The sequence below is a fragment of the Scomber scombrus genome, chromosome 23 (assembly GCF_963691925.1).
Source record: "Scomber scombrus chromosome 23, fScoSco1.1, whole genome shotgun sequence".
In the NCBI taxonomy this organism is placed as follows: Eukaryota; Metazoa; Chordata; class Actinopteri; order Scombriformes; family Scombridae; genus Scomber; species Scomber scombrus.
Window position 1 is genome coordinate 13,317,901 of NC_084992.1, and position 20,947 is coordinate 13,338,847.

Here is a 20,947-nt window from a genome sequence, read left to right on the forward strand (position 1 = left end):
TATACTTTCAAATTGATAAAAACTCCACTTGGTGACCCCAACTCATAACTCCCTCTCTTCCTGCTCTGAAGGAAGGCTGACAAAGTGAACGTGAAATCTGAGCTGCCTGCCCACAGCAAGGCAACTCCCTCAACGCTTTTCATGACTGCCTGCCTCCAAGTCTCACCTTCACACTTCATTTGATGCTAATATTTGCAAAGTATATTCCTCTACCTCACTGGGATTTATTTACACTTCTGACAGAGCAGCTAGAGAATTTTGGATGTGCGATATATAAGAAAAGCGCTACGATGTTCTACTGTCAGAGGTACGAGCTGAGGAAGAGGAGGTAGGAAGAAAAAGGTGTGTTCCATTTTATACATGGAAATGAAGACATGTCAATATTCATTCACTGACTTCTTTATTAGGTACACTTTGCTAGTATAGGTCTGGCCACCCCTTTTGCCACAGTACCAACTATAGCCTCAGTTTCTTCTGCAGCTGCAGCCCATCTGCTTAATGATTAGACATGAGATGCTCTTTTGCATACCTCGGTTGTAACGAGTGGTTATTTGAGTTACAGTTGCCTTTCTATCAGCTTGAACCACTCTGGTCATTCTCCTCTGATCATCAAGCCATCAACAAGGCTTTTTCATCAGAACGGCTGCCTACTGAATATTTTCTTTTTATTTGTGGACCATTCTTTGTAAACCCAAGAGATGATTGTGTGTGAAAATCCAAGTAGGTCAGCAGTTTCTGGAAAACTCAGACCAGCCTGTCTGGCACCAACCACCATGCCAGGTCACTAAATTCACCTGTCTTCCCCATTGTTTTAACGTCAGCAGATTTTCTTGACCATGTCTACATGCCTAAATGGATGGAGTTGCTGCCATGCGATTGGCTGGTTAGATTTGCATTAATGAGCAGTTGTAAAGGTATACCCAATACCGGTGACTATAATATGTTAATGTGAAAATACTCACATATTTGGTGCTATTCAAACATAAATTTTCTATTGCAAAATCGTTTTTTGCCCACAGGTATTTTCTTTAATACCCCTCTACCCAATGTGAGAAGGGATCTGGCTCGCTCCTTTTAAGGCCACTGTGAAAAAATATCACATCTAATAATCTGGCTCCACCATCCACAAATCCTGCCGCACTATATGAAGCAAATGAGTTTTTCCACCAGCACATTGAGTGCTACATTGCCTGATGAATGCTAATGGCAGCCACCTCCCTGTAAAGGCATACAGCAGTGCTACAGCACATGCAACCATAGAAACAGTTCTGCTCTACGTGAGGCCCAGGCAAAGCTGCCTGTGCCCAGATTAACAATAGGCTCCCTTTCCACCCCACATTTCTCCAGCCTCATTATGCTGCGACTCCAACCCACAGATCTACACATTAACTGCATATCTTGGATTTTTACAGCTGGTCTTGAATGGCAACTGATCTCGTTGAGTTGAAAATGACTGATATTGTGTCTGATTAGGTTGCTTAGTAGAAATGAGAAACAAATCAACATATCAATGCAAGTTAAAGTATAAAGACTATAATTTCTATGCGCGACATCTTACCTTGATGGTTTTGGTCTGAAGTCTCAAGCCATTTAAGGTATTGATGGCTTTTTCTGCATCCTTCGGGTCCACGTAATTCACAAATCCATAGCCTAGGCTCTGTCCTGTAATCACAGGAGCACAAAATACATCCAACGTCACACTTAATACTGAATGAAAACACCTGCAATGTATTTCTATGCATATGTGTAAAGCTGGCTTTTACAAATCATGGGTAAATGACATCAATGCAATTTTACTCAACAAAACAAGTGTCATTTAGTACTACAGGGATACATGGATGAACAGCCAGTCTTCATTTCTTATCTGGCAGCATACAAAGAACACAGGAGGTCACAAACACATTCCCAAACATCTATCTGGCTTACAACCTGTAGTCAATTCTAAAACCAACTCTTTGACAAACATGTCTTAAATTAAAAACGACAGGCAATTGCTCGGCTTTCACACCAACTCATCTCTGACACTGTGCAGTAGCTAAAGCTCAATGTGTTCCCCTCCCTCTACAGTTTATCTCTAAAATGTACAATAGATTGACACCCACTCTTTATGTGCACAGAGGCAATTCAATTTCCTCCACCCACACTGCTGGGTCTCTCCGCAATTCCACTGCCGGTCAAGTTCACCAGCTCAAGCAGCTCCAGCATATTAATGCAGTACATAAGCAATTTGAATTTTATCTAAAACTTCATACAAGATCAGATGAAGTTAATATTTTCATTTACCCCACAGAGTTACATACAAGCAAAAATGGATTCAGAGATCATTAAACAGAGACATAGACGTAGCTCTCCACTGCAACACGAGCTTGAGTGATGTGATGGAGAATCAGCAAAAGGGGCAATACTTATTCAGCATACATATGGGGCTTTTCAATTATACAGTTCTAGCACTACTCGGCTTGACTCATTTGTTTTTTTTGCTTTTCCTTTAGGGATAGTACCTGCTCTGCCCAGGTTACAAGTGAGCCTAGCCGATACTAAAATGTGACCGGCCACTGATTGGTCAGAGAGTGTCGTTACTGGAAGAGTCATGAGCCGTCCGACAAGCATTTTTGAATACCGGCAACAACGTTACAGCGATTCGTTTTGCTTCTCTTGCTTTGTTTGTGGCAAAAAGCCACAGACCCAGCAGCAAGTACACCATTGCCTCGATGTCCTCCATTGTTTGTGTTTGTGTCGCGTATAAAACGAAGTCACAGCAGTTTTGCGCAGCCGTGCTATGACGATGATATTGACGTTGAGGTGGTACTATGAAGTAATGGAAAACGACGTGCCTGGTACCAAACAGTAGAGTCGAGCCTAGTTGAGCCGAGTAGTGCTAGAACTGTATAATGGAAAAGCACCAATAGAGATTTGAAATTATTAATGAATGGATTAGTTTTTAGAAAATTTATCAGCAACGATTTTGATCATTGATTCATCATTTCAAGCAAAAAGGGGGATATTTGCATTTTTGTTGTACATATTTTGGTTTCAGACTGTAAAATACACAAATTGAATGTCAATTTAGACTCTTGGAGATTATAACAGGCATTTTTTTCAAGTATTTTTTCCGAACATTACCGAACTGACACATCTTTATTATTAGATAAGGTTCAAATAGCTTTTTCCTTAAATTGTAATGCTGTCCTCTTATTTGCAGCTTAGATTGTTAAAATAAACTAATTTCATAATTTCAACATTACATTAAAAATGTGAAATTAAAATATGAACACAATGAATTAGCAAGGAAACTATAAACTGACAGTCAATTATCAAACTTTACTGGCAGTACTGTATCAGCGTAGCTTTACTGTAAATCTGAACGCCCTATATGCATCCATACAGGCTTATCTGGATTAGCACTATGAGTCATTGCTCTCATGGGTTGTTCTGCTGCGATCAAGTGAAGTTCATAAACTTAATTTCACCTTCCATCTCCGGGACCGTTATAGCCAGGAGAAAGATGGTGAGCCTTTGAAATGAGCTGGTGAAATGACACTTTTACTTAAGCCTGTAGGGCAAATATGTCGGCATGCTACACGCTTACATAGGGATGCTTTCCTGTGGAATATCTTAATATCTGATACAGTACGTTCATCGTTACTAGGGGGTGCTTTAACATGTTCTTATAAGAAGTAACTTGGTCTCGCTTTCAGCTGTCATTAAGGAGTATAAGAGACATGCTGGGATGCTCTTTCCAAACAGAGGACTGCACCCAGCTTTCAGTAGAAGACGAGTGCTGCCCATAGTGGGAGGAAAATGACACAAAGACTTAACAGCAGCAGCAGCTAAGGCGAGAACATTTAAAGCAACGAGGAAGCATGCATCTCTCTGGTGATTACTTAACATCTGATGTAGCACCAGTACACAGATGTAGGCTGGCTTAAATCCATTGCCACAGGGCCAAGGGAGAGACAAAAGCAACACAGTCTGCAGGGAATAGGGTTTTATGTAGTGCTGAAATTGAAATCAGAGCATCATTCCTGAGAAATGACTCGGAGGCTTTGAATAACATTAAAGGAATAATTTTTCCCCAACTGAGTTTGAAGTCAGTTTTTCCCCATCCCAATTCAAGGATTTACCAGTGAAAAAATACATAAAAATACCAGTTTAGCTGCATAATTCCTGATAGAATGCTGATTAATTATTAATGGGAAATGCTGTTATCAATTCATTATAAATCTATACTGCAACATATACACACACGCGCACGCGTAAACGTGTGCGTATGTGCGTAAACCTAAAGTCCTTGATAATAAAAAAAATAAATCACATGATGATCATGAAAATCGATCTTTTAACCTCTACTCAACTGCTAGCTTCAGCCAATAAATATCACACCTCTGATCCAACCAAAGCGGGAGAAACCACGTGTATCTAATATTTGCTGAAGAGCTGTAATACATGATGCACAAGTTAAATAAATATTTCACATTGATCAGCTGAGATGTGTTTTCTTCACCTTCTACAAACTCCCCCAGAAACAAATAATTCTCTTTTTAATACCAAAACATTTCTGCCTCATATATCATATTACTACAAGTTGACATTTTAATTTTTAATGTATTCTTGAGGAATCAGATCTGATCTTTGAAATAACCTCTATAAAATGCCCGTCTTCTCAAACCCTCATACTCTGCATGCATACAACATAACTGGTGTAACAAGCGTATCAAAAAGCTCTACTTTAATATCTATTGGTAAATCAAACTTTCTACACCTGCACAGTTCCTCAATAGCAATTTAAAATTAACTATTGTAATTAAAGTCATCAATCACTGATCCCTCTACAATTGTAAAACTGTGATTTACATCTTAATGAACATAGAAAATTCAAAGTTGTTTAAATGGGTCTGTTTAAATTAGGTTAAATAGGCTACACCAATGCTTTTAAATACCTGCTCCATGTTTTACTGTGGGAGACAGTGTTTGGGAATCAAACTGCAGAATGAAGTAACAACATTACCTGCTGTGCTGAACACACATTCAGATGGGGCACGGGTAGCACAAATGCATAAATGTTAACATATAAAAATGATAGCAACAAAAGTACATAAATATACAAAGTATTAAAAGAAGAAGAATGATATCCTCCATTGCTGTGTCTCGCTGTGGACATCATCAAATGCCAATTCAGTAGACATCGCCCAGCCTTTGTATTTATACTGTACTACCTGCATAAAACAATCAACGCATCATGATAATGAACACACTGCAACACACAAGTGCCTTCCTTTAGTGGCCGGTTTGACAAGTATCAGCTGCCACACTTTCCAGCTGGCTACATTTATATTTCTTTAATAAAAAGGCAATTTGTTTTTATGCAGCTAATTACGCCAAATCAGATCACCACTGATGCTGAGAGCTCTTGGAATTGTGCCGTGAACAGACCAGTCTACACACTTTGTTTCACTTAAGACACCACTGCAACTGTCAGACAATCTATTTTCACAGATTTTCCCATTCTCAAAACAAAGACTGTTCATCTACATTACTTACTAATATTTAAAAAGTGTGCATGTGTATGCCTGAAATTAACAAGATAATCAGGTTTTAGAAGATGAGTACAACTTTACATCGGTCAAATACAAGATTATCATGACTGCAACGCCACTCGTGGACTTAAACACAAGCTCAAGACAGAAACCAAATCAACTAAACTACTGACATCAAACCAAGTACACTAAACATTTCTTATTAATGTTACTGCAAACAATATTCACAGAAAACACCTCTCTGCTTGAAAAGGAAGAAACAATGTGTGGTTGCACACTAGATTTTAATGGTCGTGGCCACTAAAAACATGCCGAGGGGAAAATGACTTCAGGTTAAAAGGAGATAATGCCAATCTGTGGGAATCTGATGATGTGATTCTCATTCTTGGTGTAGGGGTTGATTCAGAATCATTTTTTTGTTAAAATACTGATTATCAATTAAATAAATCACAAAGGGGGCAATATTTTGAGTCTATTCCTCCAGTACACTGTGCGCCAAACTTTTCACTGATATCTTCAATCCACTGACGTGCAACATAAAACATAACTGGCAGTTACAAATGCTCTGCAGGTTTCATTTTAAACATTTATTAATTTGAAAGCATCTTCAAGCATCTCAAGTCTTCTGTCTGTATGAAAATAACAAGATGAAGATGTAATTTACTGACCAAAAAACCCCCCAGAAACTTCTGTAAAAACACAAGTCGGTGTGTTGGTTCTGCTGTGTTATTAACGTTACGTCTCTAGCCATGGAGAGCAGCCTCTCTGCTGCACCATCATTGTCACAGAACAGGGTTTTTGAAGTGAAACAGAATGTGCATTGTTATTTTCTTCACCTCAACGCTGGTTTAACCTGTTTAAGTGCTGCAGTGTGTGTTGGTCAGCAGGTTTGCTGCTCTGCTAACGTCAGTCTCTGAGTGATGGCACAAGTATTCGCAATATATTTTGTGTTCATCTTGCAAAGGTAATTATTGAGTCATTAAATCAATGCACCCAAACACTGCACTTAAAAGAAAGAAAGATGAACTACAACTCAACAGTTGAGTTCTACCTTTTCATTCAAACGTCATCACATATTCCTTTAGAAAATTATACTATTTGTGCCAATAACCTAATCGATGTTAAAGAAGAACAAATCTACAAAGTGAAGACGATTTGGTCTCTTGCTTTAAATAAACATTTTAACTTTGTAATGACTACTTAATGTGAGAAAACATACATGTAGCATCAAATGGAACCCAACCTCTGGTATATACCAGTCTGCAACTTCGCATTTTCGTTATCAAAAAGATTAAACTACAAATTTAAGTTATCAGGGAGTTATAGAATCTGTTTTTCTTGCTCAAACCACAAATGTTCAGTTATTTGTCAATATTTGAATATACATTTGTACTACTCCACTTCACCGGAACATCCAGTATTGACTCAAGTCCTTTTCACTCAAGGGCAGGCTGATTTCAAACAAGTCGTTTCATTTTGTTCCTTTGCACTTAAAGGACTTGAGTGCCATGTTCACACTTTCTTCAGAAAATATGCAACCTATTAAGCATGTTTATGTTCAATCACCCAAGCAGACTGTGCTCAACAGTGATTTTAAACGAGGATCACTTGTCATTCAGCTCAACCCATTTCACACATTAACAATCAAATGCATTTCTTGTATGCATGGCTACACAGGGGCATTTATTCCATGCAAGACTAAACACTTGACAATTTTCATCATCACTGCATGCCAAAAGTCTAAATTCAGAAAATACATAATGAGCGCCTCCGCTTCTTCCATCCACACAAACACACCACAACTCTGCTTGTGGTCTACCTCTTGTGGCCATTTGTTTTCAGAGACATGAAATATGAAAGCATTCAGAGCACTTAACTTTAGAGATTTCTTATTGTAAATGTCCATATAATATAAGTGCTTTTTATAGAGAGCTTAATAGAGGACAACATAGTGTAAAGAAGCTGTTTAATTAAACATACTGTGAGCATTTATAGAGCTGCGAAAGCTATTTGTAGCTGCAGAAAACAGTACTGACCATGCAAAGAAAGACTTGTGAATACTGGTCAGCTATACATAAGCATTGTAAAATATTAAACCTTATTAATATTTCAAAGACTGATGTGGCTGGGTGCACATCTTCCATGTTAATTTAATGAGGGTGACTACCTAGGAGTCTCAGAATAAAGATAATGGATAATTATTGTTTTTTTATAAAAAAAAGTGCTGGTGCTTCTCAGTAAGAGCTCCTGGCCTCAAGCCTCATTTCAACACAAAGATCTGTTCACTAAACTAAAGCCGTTTATGTTTCAGCTTCAAAAACAGGTGAAACGGATGTGTGTATGCATCCTTAAAAAAGGCCAGTGAAGCTCGTGTGCCTGACCATCGGACTGTGTTAGAAGCAGATGGAAGAAGGTCTCCGTAACCTTGATCAAGACTGCGAGCAGCAAAAATCCAGCAGCCTTAGCCGTTATCTAGCTGCTCATGTCACGAAGACCATGTCAGCGCATGCCTCTGCACTCCCATTAAGACAATTTTTAATTTGCAAATCTTATACCTGCCCAAAAAGAGGAATGGAAATGTCCCATTTTAATTTGAATGACGCTTAAAATTCTAGCAAATCTGTAGGAAAGAACAAAGAAAACACACTTTTTATATTTCATCGTTTGTGTTTCAATTTCGTTTTAGAAATGCAATTCTGCTCGTGGCACTAGTATCATCCTATCTGTTTAAGCAGTATATCTGGCAATTAAAGTCCTTACTTTACTGCGTGGTAGGATTTATAATGGGCACATTGTGAAGATGGTGCCCAGTATAATGAGATGTAGAATGATTGGCTGTCTTTCAAAATGCAGGCCTCTGCATTTATTGGGGGTAAAAAAGGTCCATAATTTATGATGCTGGATGTCAAATATACAAAGTGGGAATCATATGCTGTGCATGCATAAACAGAAAGCTTACCATATGGACTGCATGGATACACTGCTATTAAGGCCCAACAGATACATTATTTGGGTTAAAGAGTGTTAAAAGATTAAGTGCTTCATCTAATTTTATTTCTTTAAATTTCAAAACAAATGTTATTTTGTAACAATATATTTACAAAATGTATGCACATAATAGATGCCAGTTAAATTCAGGAATCAGTATCTGTTGGGCCCAAGCCATTAAACAACTATAGCAATACTAACAGTTTCGTTACCTGTTATTTTGTCTCGAACTAGTTTACAGGACTCAATTTCTCCGATGCTTCCGAACAAACTCTTCAGCTCCTCTTGGGTCATGTTCTGAGGCAGATAGTTGACTATCAAATTAGTTTTACTGTCCTCTATGCTCCCTGACTCTACAGGCGAAGAGCAGTTGTTTGAGATTGTTGAAGGACCGTTGCTTGTGTTGTTGCAAGTTGGCCCATTGGACAGCTGTGTTTCCATGGCAGCAATTACCTGCTAAAGAGACAAAACAAATTTAAGTCAAACCACATGTCAAACAATCAAAAGCATGAAATGGCAACAGACGGTTAAAAAAGGAACCTCTTCACACATTAAAACATTGTTTTGCTGGTATTCAAACCATCAGTGATTTTTAGTTAAATTATACATTTCTCTCAAGCAAAGTACATTAGCTGTTAAGTATAGAATTGATTTAATGACTTTTAAAGCCCTACATGGTCTTACTCATGCCTGCATCACTTATTTGCAGTCATTTATATGCACCCTGTGTGCCCTCCTCAGGTAGACCCTAATGTTCCCACAGCTTCCTCCTTACAAAAGGAAACCAGCCATTTTCCCTTTACACACCGCAGCTGTGAACTGCTTACCTGAGGAACTTAGGTTAGCAATCTCACTGACTTCTTTTAAAACAACTCTCAAAGATTTACTTTTACAGGAGGGGTTTTTATTAAAGTCGTAAATCTGTCAAGTTTCTATTTCTCTTCTGTCACTTTTATTTAACTTATTTTTATTATCCACTCTTCGCATCAGATCTCATTTATTATTTATGTTTTTGTTGTTTTTATACTGACTGTACTATTTTGCTTTACTATTAATAATACTGTACTATTGCTTTACAAGTGTTTTATTAGTATTATTGAGTTGAAAACATTTCCAAAGAATTGACTGTCAGGGGTAAATAGTTAAGCGTTTTTTTTATTGCACATTTAACTATGCTTTAAATCCTATATTATAGATCATTTCATCGTTTAAAAAAAAAAAAAAAAAATATATTTTTTATAAAGTGCTATGATGCTGTCAATATTATCCACCTCAGAAATGGGTGAAGCAGGATTTTCCATACTGTAAATGTGTGCCTTTAGCAAAATATCTGGTCTAATGGGAAATGTTCAATCTTATATTGATATGACTGGTGGGACAAAAAAACAACAAAACAAAACAAAACAAAACTGTGTATTCCCTCTCTGTTATACATGACATTCACTTTTTTTCCTGAGCAAACACACAATTTTCTACTGAAACTACTTTCTCAATGACAGTATATTAATCCGTCAGAATCTCAACCATTGATAAAACAATAATTAAGTGTTTAAGTGGCATTTTTTTTTAACATTTTAAGTTAAAAGTGGCAACCAAAATTAAACATTTCATTCGGCAAGTCAGCTAGATATACACACGGCCTATAGCAGCACCATACTGCAGCCATCATTGGACAACAGAACAGCAATGTCTGGTCAACGGTTTATATGCAAAATCCTGCATGTGAGGCAAACAGCAACAAGTTAATGTATGAAGAGTCCTCCTTTGTTAAGAGTCACCATGTGCAGAAAGTAGATCAGTGCAGTCACACCACATGTTATTCAACAATCACATTTCAACTCATTTCTTCACAGAGGACATAAAGCAACAATTTACTAGAATTATTCTGAGCTAAACAGAGTAGCACACAGGTTTAGACCATACCAATACAGTCAAACATTTACCAACTTGGGAGCTTTTCATACACAAAACCCAAAAGTGACTGATTTTCAAATTGAGCACATAATTAATTTGATTTGAACGTTATGACTGAGAGCTAACGTTATTGGTATGGCCTGAGCACTGAGACAAAAAGCTAAATGAGTTCAGAAAAGAAGTGCCACAGACCCCAGTCCAAGGCTCAGGCGCCCACGAACCACTTCTAAGCAGAGAAGCCACATCGCACAGTCTGACTGCCATGTTAGTTTGGAGTTGCCGTCTGAAAATGTGGACACAAAAAGTACTTCATGTTAGATCAACAACAACAAAAGCAACAGTCAGAGGTGATCACATGTCATTGTTGGGGGGAAGAGGATGAGGCTAGATTTTTGTTTAACTGGCTGCCCATGCAGATTGGCTCAAACCAGGGAGAAGCAAAAGGCAATGTTTCACTTAGTCACAACTCATCTTCAGTAAGACGCTAACAGCAGAACCAAGCAGTGCGGTGTTCAGTCAGAGAGAAACCTGGCCACAACAACACGGACGAGAAGCATGATGAATGACAATTAGTAACATGGATGGAAGTGCTTCGCAAAGATGCTCGCTGAATTTGGAAAGCTCAATCAATTGGTCTGCTCACAATGCTCACATCCAGCTGTAGAGCTTTTGCTCACATTACACACATTTGTTAAACACACAGACACTAAACCTGCAAACCCTCAAACATCCACACTTTTAAAACAAACCATTGACGACCGCTTCATATCAAAATAATATGAGAAGCCAGAGTTGACCAGTATACAGTATGGAAAATGTACAGAATTAGTCACAAAAATCTAAACTACGGTAGGACCCTTGTAAAAGACATATCAGCCACAGCAGGTCAATATCTATCCGATTATACTGATACACTCTCGAGCAGGTGTGTTAAACTCCATTTAATCCTGAGACACATCAGCATTATGATCACTCTAAAAAGGGCTGGTTGTAAATGTGAGACTATATAAATGTATCTACATATTATCATGTTATATAATTGACTGCATTATATTATTATTGGTTTTAGTTAACCTCTGACAGCAGAATTGAAGGAAAACTAATGACAAGTAGACATTAAGTGAAAATCTATTATAGAATTTATTTAAAAAAAAAATTAAATATGCAAAACAGGTACTGCTTCATACTGGTAGCTGAGTAATAAAGTAAAAAAACAACAATAGGCCAGAGTCCACCTATTCATAATGTATAGTAAACATTTTCACAGATTTTATACTCAAAATCAAATTCAGTGTAGAGCTGATAATTCCTGAAAACCTAGGATGAACATGAAACATACCAGAACATACTGCACAAATTATATTCTCAACAAACTGTTGCAGTTTGTGGGGAAATCTCACTATAATCACTCATCACAACCAAAACCACCACTTCACCATGTTAACATTACTAATCAAACAATTAAAGCACATCTGGCTTCAAAACAGGCATGTAGTAAATTGATTACACAGTCCTTAGAGTACATTTGAACTGCTAATTTCAATACGCTTTACCCACTTTCACCTAACAAGAAATTATTTTTATGCACTCACCACTTCTGCTGACCATTGTCCTGGAGAAAATACTGCATTTTAGAAATGCACTACAAATGTTTTATGTAGTAAAATGAGTTGTATCCATATTCAACTAGTCAGGAAAAACAGAAAGGCAGGAGCAGAATAAGTATGACTGTACACCAACTAAACAATGTGTTGGTTTTATTTTTCCCACCCACATTCTCAAACTGTGGCCTAAGAGAAACACCTCTATCTGCTTTTCCTACATGGATATTATGTTTAGGTACACACACTACACACAGACTCTGAAGTCTGAAATCTTTTGAAAAAAATGACTGAGGGTTTAGTGTCCCATTTATGACGTTGCTTTTTGTTTTTTTCATGTCCAGTGAAAATGTCATCTCAACAGTCATGACACAAACGCAAATAGATTTCTTCTCCTCGAGTCATGTAAAGGGCATCGGCGACTGTCAGATGGAAATATATCTGATCAATAGTTTTTAGTGGAGAGAATTTCAAACCACCCGTGTTTTTAGTGAATTAAAACATTTAAACTGAAAAAAAAGCCAAGGTGAAGAATTTTTCATGCCATCTTTACTTCATGTCTAACATTTCTCAGCCACTGCAAAACGACTGCTGTCCTTACATTTATATATACACACACACAGACACGTAAATAAACATATGTACATGTGTATAACTGCATATTGGAGCTTTCACACATCCCTTCCCTCTGACATTTCTCTCCTACGTCCTTTGCGTAAGTAAAATACCTTTGTCCCAACAGTATTTTCTCTAACATCTAAATAAAGTATCTAAATAAAGTCAGCGCAGGAGTCTTTTCTGAAGAGGATCACCTTTTATTTTTGGAACAAGACATTTCTTCATTTAGTGATTTTCACAGTCTGTTGACTGTGTCACAACACACAGCTCAGCTGTCACCTTCAGACGCACTGATCATGTACATACTCTAAATTCACATGAACTGACATATTGCAGCAAACAGCTCGGTGTCAGTTGGATCAAACAGCTGTAGATCTGCTCTGGACTCTTATTCCATTACAAAAATAATTACAACCTCAGTTTATCCAAGTGTGAAAACTGGAGGTGTACTGTGAGAGTGTGTGATTAGAGTCCACTGTGATGGCTCGACTAAAAATGACAATGTACTTAATGGTGTTATTTATCTTGATTTCTTTCTGCTCTGACAGCCTATCAGCATGTATCTTGGTGCATAGAACAAAGCTTGTCAGTAGAGAGTAAATGTGTTTTTGCCTTGTGTACCACAGTGTATCAGGACTGTACTGAGCCAAATGGTTTGTGTTGATCATATGCTTTCAACAACCATGTTAATTATTATACATTATCTAAAAAGTGTCCAGTGATTATAAACAAAATTGTTCCATATGGGAAATCTCATTTCTGTCTATCCTTATTGGGAGTAGTACAGTATATGAATGCATTACTCTGTTTAAAAACATCCACTAAGCACATAATTTAGCCATGAAAACATTACAAACTGGTATAAAACATATTCACCCCGGGCAGACAGACCAAAGGCCTAATCTGCATTAATGACGGGTCAGCTGCACATTATGTTCCTCTATTTTTTGGGAGAAAACATTTCGGGAAGTTACGCTCTCTTGACCAATCTAATAATGAAAGCATGTGTTGACCATCAACAGACAACCCTGCTGCTACCCGACTGAAGCCAGCATGTCCTCTCGTAGCGCAGCAACAAGAGTAGTCTTAGTGGGTTTTCTGCACACCAAAATAAACTTTATTTAATCAGAGTCTACAGCTGTGACAGAATCACACTGGACTCCAACTAATACTGTTATGGAGTCAGATTTATTTTTCTGTGCAACAACTTCCTCACAACAGTGCATCCTCAGTTCAATAACATCGCATGTCACGGACGATAAGCTCACCCCACTGTTATGTTGGCAGATATGCAGCAGATCAGAAGGCCTGTGTAAAATACCACAGTACACAGATTCCTCGGCGCACATATAAAAACACACTATAGCAGCTTCATAATAACTGCACTTACTGGCTGTGCTTTGTTCTATGTGTAGGGTGCTGATCAAACCTCACTGTAAGATCTGCTTCTCTTCTCTTTCTTACAGTTAATTGAATTTCTTTAGAGTTTCTGAAAGCTGGTCTGAAAATTGTAAATAATCAACAATTAATTAATTGCCACCCTTGCAGAGTAGTCCATGTAAAACTGTTGTATCATAGCTACTAATTAAATGCAAAAATAAATAAGAGTTTGGTTTAATTATGAAGATGACGCAGCTTAATTTACTTCCTTACCTCTACTTTCAGGCTTTGGACTGTGCTGTAGAAGACTAACGTCACAGTGCACAAGTGCAAATACATGAGTCATTTGATCCCTTTCATGTCCCTAAACCACGATCAAAACCCACTAACAACATAACCCAAGTAAAAATAGAAAACTACAGCCATACAGCAAACCGCTTCAACACACAGTCGACCTATTACCACAGATAAGTTTCCACTAGGAGACAATAATCCCATCGGAGTAAACATCATTGTCACAGGGAAGACACAATTGACAATACAATGAAAAGTCATACAGTGTGTTATCCAGGGAGAGTTAGATGTTTACTGGTCAGTATATTGGTCAACATTAGGCCAAACTGCTGCGATTATTACAGTTGTCTGTTTTTACACATTTTTTACCCTACTTTAATGTATCTTACTTTCTGCACTCTGTAGCTCATGTTTTGAACAGCACTCCAGATATTAGCAGAATTAACAGTAGTGGTGAGCATAAATGTCTCATTTACTCCTCTAAACATGGCAAATTTAACTGAACTGTGGTCCTTACAGCTGCTAACCTCCCTGCCGTCACTGCTAATTCCTCAGATACACATGGTGTCAGTAGCCACTTCTATTCAGCAGCCAGCCAGGAGCTTCACCAGAAGGGCCTCAACACACGCTGAGCGTCTAATATTCAAATGAGCCGCCTTAATCTTACTTTGCACATAAGCAGTGAGCATATTTTAGTTCCGAGGTGTTCTGTTACCCCTGGTTGACAAAAAACAGTCTATATGTCTTTTTAGCAGCATATTAAATAGTGAAAGATAAATGGTAAAACAGCAGCAGACAGTCAACTGCTAAGAGAGAGCTGCACAGTACATGGTGCAGATCTCAAACCTCCAACACATCAAGGTCACATCAACTATCATACAGCTGACACTGACAGAGCTAACATTTTAATATATTATAAAATGATTGTGTGATTAACTAGTTTGATCAATTGGCTGGATTAGAAAAAAAGATATTAGTGTCTGGTTATTTTATCCATTAAAAGTCTCACTATCGACTCTCAAGAAAATTGACCGTACTCAGTTTATATTAACAGAGCTGCAACTTTAATTAATTATTGCTCCAGTGATTTCTTACTATGGATCGTTGCGGTCTATAAAATGACTTATTTTGTCCAACCAACCATCCATAACTCCAATTTACTGTCAATTAAGATGTGTAAATTCTCACATCTGAACCTGAAATCATCATATAGATGACACAAAAAATGGAGAACAGAGCTTAGATAGATATTTTCCTACCCTGTTGTAAAAATGAAGGGGAATTATTGTATTCTTGTGTGTTGTAGCCCACACAGTCTAAGTAGCTGTTAATAAAAACCACACCTATTCCTGATTTTAATATTGTACTTAATCATTTTGAGAAATTTTGTATTATTTTTCCTTTACTAAAACATTCACTGTAAGGTGCCACAATGACAGTTAATGTATTGTTTTACTACGAACATAAATGCCCTCTTATTCAACGAAAATAAACAAGGTTAATTCAAGGGGGAGCATGTTTTTAATAGAATAAAGCATGTGAACCTACTGAATCAACTCAACTTCTAGTCATCCTGAGTGTGAGGCTGAGGCATCGTCTATTATTCCAAATATAACAGGTCTGTTACTTTGACAACATTGCCTGCTTTAGTGTGCTTTTTCAGTGCATCATAGAGATGGCTCTGCTGTAAAAGGTACAACGTATACAAATATAATTAATTCATCAAGCCCATAAATATCAGTGTGTGGTGTATATGGAAAATGCAGCACTTTCAGTGGACTTTAATATTTACTGCGGAATCGTCAAGTTGCTGCCACCGTCTAATGAGGACGTCCTCTCTCTGTGAGATCAATGCAATTATTAAATGCGTTTTGTAATCAATTATCTTGCTAATATTTGTCAAACACTGAAGAGGACTCTCCGGTCTCTGCTCAGCAGGACAACCTTTCAGCTGAGCACACACACACACGAGCATGTGTGGGCGGGACTGATACAAACAGATTGGCACATTTATTATCATACTCGCATTGTTTTTAAAACACATGGCAAATCGCAACTTGTTGATTCCAAACTATTTTATTAGTAAAGTAGCCGGCTGAACTTAAATGAGTAGTCAGCTGTATGGTGGCAGCCATGTCCAAGGATGATAAATTCATCTTCAATTAATGACAAACATCCTCACTGTAAACTTCAAGTGGTTGTGTAAAACCTGATCAAGACAGAGTGATGCATGGTGCATTTTAACCTGTTCATTGCTTAGGGCAGATAAGGACTAGTTAACTCCAGTCAATGAGATACTACAGTGGACAGTTATTAGCAATGTATTGTATAATAAAAACTGTACTAGTATGATGGCTTCATAACTATTGTTTTTACCTTCTGAAAACTAATCTGAGAATTTTCAGTGTTTGAATGTTGTGCATTATGTCAGATAAAAATATACATTAAATCCTATATGATAACACTGAATTATTTTCATACCACACAACTGATTTCAGTCAATACACAAGAGCTTTCCCTGATTGCATTACTATTGATATTAGTTGAGTGACCCACTATTGCTCCTCCTGCTATCAGTTTTTTTCAGAAGTACAAATGTGTTCTAAAGCCACAGTGAATACACTCAAACAGTCCAGCATTGAGGATGAGGGACATGAACTCCACAGGTCAATCTGAGCCTCCTGCTGCTCTTTCCATCTGTTATTTGTCTCAAATTATGCAACCCGTTGGTGACTGCAAAATATCAGGACTGCTTTCACATGTCAACTTTTGTTTTGTTTACATGGCAGAAAGGTCACACAAGCAACTCATTTTTCACATGCCAAGAAATCCTATTCTAAGCAGGTAAAGGCTCCACAAGCAGCCTGCCCCACGTGCACGGTAACAGAGTGAAAAACAGGCTGCAAGAGAACATATTGTTGATGAAGAAAATGACTTCTTCAATCTCCACTTCATATGTTTCACCTTTTATTCTAAGTACAAAGCACAAACATTGGCTATTGTCCCGCTTGAGATAGTGCCACAAGGCAGAAATATTTCATTAGATAAACACTTGGAAGAGGAAGCTTGGCAAGACGCCTCTCCCCAAAAATTTCAGTCAATGCTTTCAGTGTGTGCAGCCAGCCAGCAGCCTCCTTTTAGTGCAGGCATTTGAGTGCAGAGCATCTTGTTCCCCTAGAGGCCTTGCCTCACAGTTTCCCGTCAGAAACCAGCCCCAGATAAGGACCACGAGGTTCTTTTTTTGTTTTCCCATCATTGCTAAGATAAACCCATCCACCTCCACAATGTTACCCCACTGAGCAGGCTGCCTTTTAGGACTCATTAAAGTGTAGCATGTTTAGTTATTAGTACTCTCAGATCCCGCTGCCGTCTCTCAAAGGGGGAAAAAACCTATGCACACAGTGTTACTATGAATACTGAGATTCCCAATTCAGATAAGGTTAATGCTTTTAGCTTTACACACCTAAAGTTAGCTATATTCTCCATGTGAAGCATAACTGACACTGTCACATCTTCACATGTATGTGGTCCACTATACTTTTGTTCTGTGCCTTCACCGTGTGTCAGCTTTCAGCCTCTTTCAGCTGCTGGTGCTGGCTGCATTATAGCACCTCACTGATTGTGCTAATTAACTGTGTGGAAAAGTGATCTGAGCGGGTGTTTGGAAGCAAGATTTCACAGTTAATCAAACTCTAAAGAACAGCTGTAAATCAGCTCATATGGAATCAATCACAGCGTGATAACATTTCATACACTGATCCATATCCTGCTCCCTTGCAGAAAGATACTGACCTGATGAGCATGTACTTAAAGATAGATATTTGAAAGCCTATAACCAAGAATACCAAAGCTCCTTCAGCTCAAATTAAATCAATCCAAATGATGTATTTAAGTCACAACTGCCACTTGAGGATACTTAGACTGTCATTCTATTTTCAATTAAAGGCAGCTTCAGTAAAGGACATCAAGCAATCTACTTGAGTTCAGAAACATTAAGTGACAGCCGTGCTTACAAGTATTGATTTTAAAAACTAGTTTTTGTTTTCTTTCAACAATTTGAGCTATTAAAAAAAAGGAGAGAGCATGAAGGTTAACACTAATGCAAAACAATGATGCACATCTGTCAACCTGCACCGTTAATAGTGGTTTCATTTTTTCCACCTTTCTTATATTAGCACTGTGGGTCATACCTTTACAGAAATGTGACAAATACTTTAAAAAATGATTACATTAGATTTGGTTGCAAAGGCCTTCTGTCATCCTGGATGTTTTTAAGATAGAAAAAATCATTGTATCAAAACAAAGATTCAAGCACTACAACAAAAAATATTTGTTGACAGATTGATGAGGGGAAATGCTGCAGAATAAAGTTTCAAGATTTTTTCAAACGTCTGGAAAAAAAGCCAATTTATAGATCTGACTAAGTGCAGAACTTCTTTAACTTGAGCCTGATGCCAACAGTGAGATCAGCATGTACTGATGTGACACTGAGCACTTAAGTGAGGAGGCACGAATCTCTGCTACGAGCTCCTCAGAGGATTAAATTGACCAAGTATGCGTGACAAGCTGCAGAGTGAAGAACTCCAGAGTGCACACACTGACATGCACGGTCTGTCCTTGAGAACTAAAAGCCCACAAGTAACAGTTCAAAATATCCCAGCCGAAAACACAGATGTGACTAGTCTACCCACACACTTATGTGTACAAAGCTAAGCAAACTGCTACAACATACAACACTGCAAAAAAAAAAAAAAAAGAATTGAAAGAAAGATGAGGTAAATAGGTGTACTGCTGGGGCAGTGATGGGTACCAAAAACTGTCAAATTAAGTATTCATGTTGTCATCTTTATGGGTTTCAGCATCACCCCAATATGAGCATCCTAACTCTCTGTAAGTTTTAAAATTGCAGCTTCTTACTAGTTTCATTACTGCCTGAATCCTGAACCTAGATTTGAAGCATAGTTTTGCCAACAACATGGAAACACTGCTGTGCATGTCAATCAGATCACATGGTGGCACGAAATTATGTTATTGCTCATGTGAGCTTGTCAGTTATCCTGACAAACAAGACAAACATTTAATTCTGAGAAAAAACAATGCATTAACATAGATGTACACACACTTTGATCTTAATACTCTTCCTGCAGTTTGGCCTGAAGGTGCCAGGCTACAGCGGGTAGGGTTGAGAGAGGGTTAGTCATGCTGCAGCTCCCTCATGTCAGCCAGAGCCAGTCAGAATAATACTGAAAAATGATGCAATACTCAGTTATAATTGTCAGTCTTCCTCCAAAGTAGAAGTGCATGATTTCACTCCAACACTTTTGGGAAAGAAAAAAAAAAAAAAAGAATAATCCAGCAAGTTCGTAGAAAAAAAAAAGTCGAAAAAAAACATGTACTCCAGAGTCCGCCTGAAATAAAATTGAGCAGGGTAGTTTCGTATTGCTCCAGAGACTCAAACACATGTTCATCAATATTGACTTATTGTGCAATTTTGACCAACGGCATTTTCATTCTTTCTGGTTTGATGCTGTTAAAGAACCAAATGTAAAACATGTCACTGCATGTGAAAAATATTAGTCTTCGTATTTTCCGCTCCATTATCAGTTTTCTTTTGTTTCATGATTTTTGATAAAGTCTCTGTGCCAGCTGTAATGAAAGTGCCTGTTCCTACCAACACTATTAGTAATGAATAGATGTTGATTGAATGAGACTCTGCTTACTGAGAGCAATCTGTGACCAAATGTATTGATTTTGAAAAATTATTTATAATCCAACTAAATAAAATGACTGAAGGTCAAACTAAACCTACACTCACGTAGCAAAAAGTAATTTTCCGATACTTCTATCTGCTATTATATCAACAGCTATGAGTCACATTAAAAAAGGCTGAAAATCTGACGTTTAATGAAACTCCTTTTACTTTGAATTTAACAATTAAGCAGTCAAGACTCAAAAAAATGACAATGTAGCTGCTTACTATAGAGGTCCAATTCCGTCATTTTAAAATGAAAATATATGTGAAACGTTTGCCACCACAAGACATATTTAACAACCTCGACTGCTCTTTGTCTTAGGCCTCGACGCAGAAACAGCCAAAAAATAAAACTACACAAATCAACACTCACCACAGAACAGCTGCACAGAGTGAGATGCAGACATCTATACAAGCTGCTGTGATGCAGTGACAGGGTTCAAGGACACTGCATTGATGGCCTCCAGTAATGACCCACACATGCAGAGGGAGGGCCACCCTGTGGCCAACAGACAAGGAGGACTGAATGAAACAGCCCTGTGCACCATCCTCAAATCTCAGACTGGATCAAATGTAGAGGGGGGAGGACAGGAGAGGCCACAGGGAGAGGAAAGGGGGATGGGATGGTATTTAAGGAAGACAAGGGGCCAAAATTGCTTTTTTTCCCTCTAAAGCCACACACTGTATACTAACCCAGTTCTGACAGCGACACACACACACACACTGCTGTGCAGAGCGCAGCGATGTGGCCTTTGGAAGTTCACTCACTGTCCTGCATTTCGGTCACTCTGTCAGCAGCCTTTATTTAGAAAGCTAACGTGGGGGGCTCAATAATACATAAAGACAACCGCTCTTATCTCCTG

The 20,947-nt window shown here is 38.0% G+C and overlaps 1 protein-coding gene across 2 annotated transcripts in view; it reads right to left on the reverse strand.

The window, feature by feature from the left end:
- elavl2 (ELAV like neuron-specific RNA binding protein 2) overlaps positions 1-19,727 on the reverse strand; it is a 31,212-nt gene extending 11,485 nt beyond the window's left edge. For both annotated transcript variants that reach the window (XM_062444819.1, XM_062444818.1), the window contains exons 1-4: positions 19,455-19,727; positions 10,632-10,722; positions 8,738-8,981; positions 1,559-1,662 (exon numbers count right to left, since the gene is read on the reverse strand). In XM_062444819.1, coding sequence (XP_062300803.1) covers positions 1,559-1,662; positions 8,738-8,981; positions 10,632-10,703 — 420 coding nt within the window. In that variant the 5' untranslated portion in view covers positions 10,704-10,722; positions 19,455-19,727. The remainder of the gene's footprint in view (positions 1-1,558; positions 1,663-8,737; positions 8,982-10,631; positions 10,723-19,454) is intronic.
- Between the last annotated feature and the right edge of the window lie 1,220 nt (positions 19,728-20,947).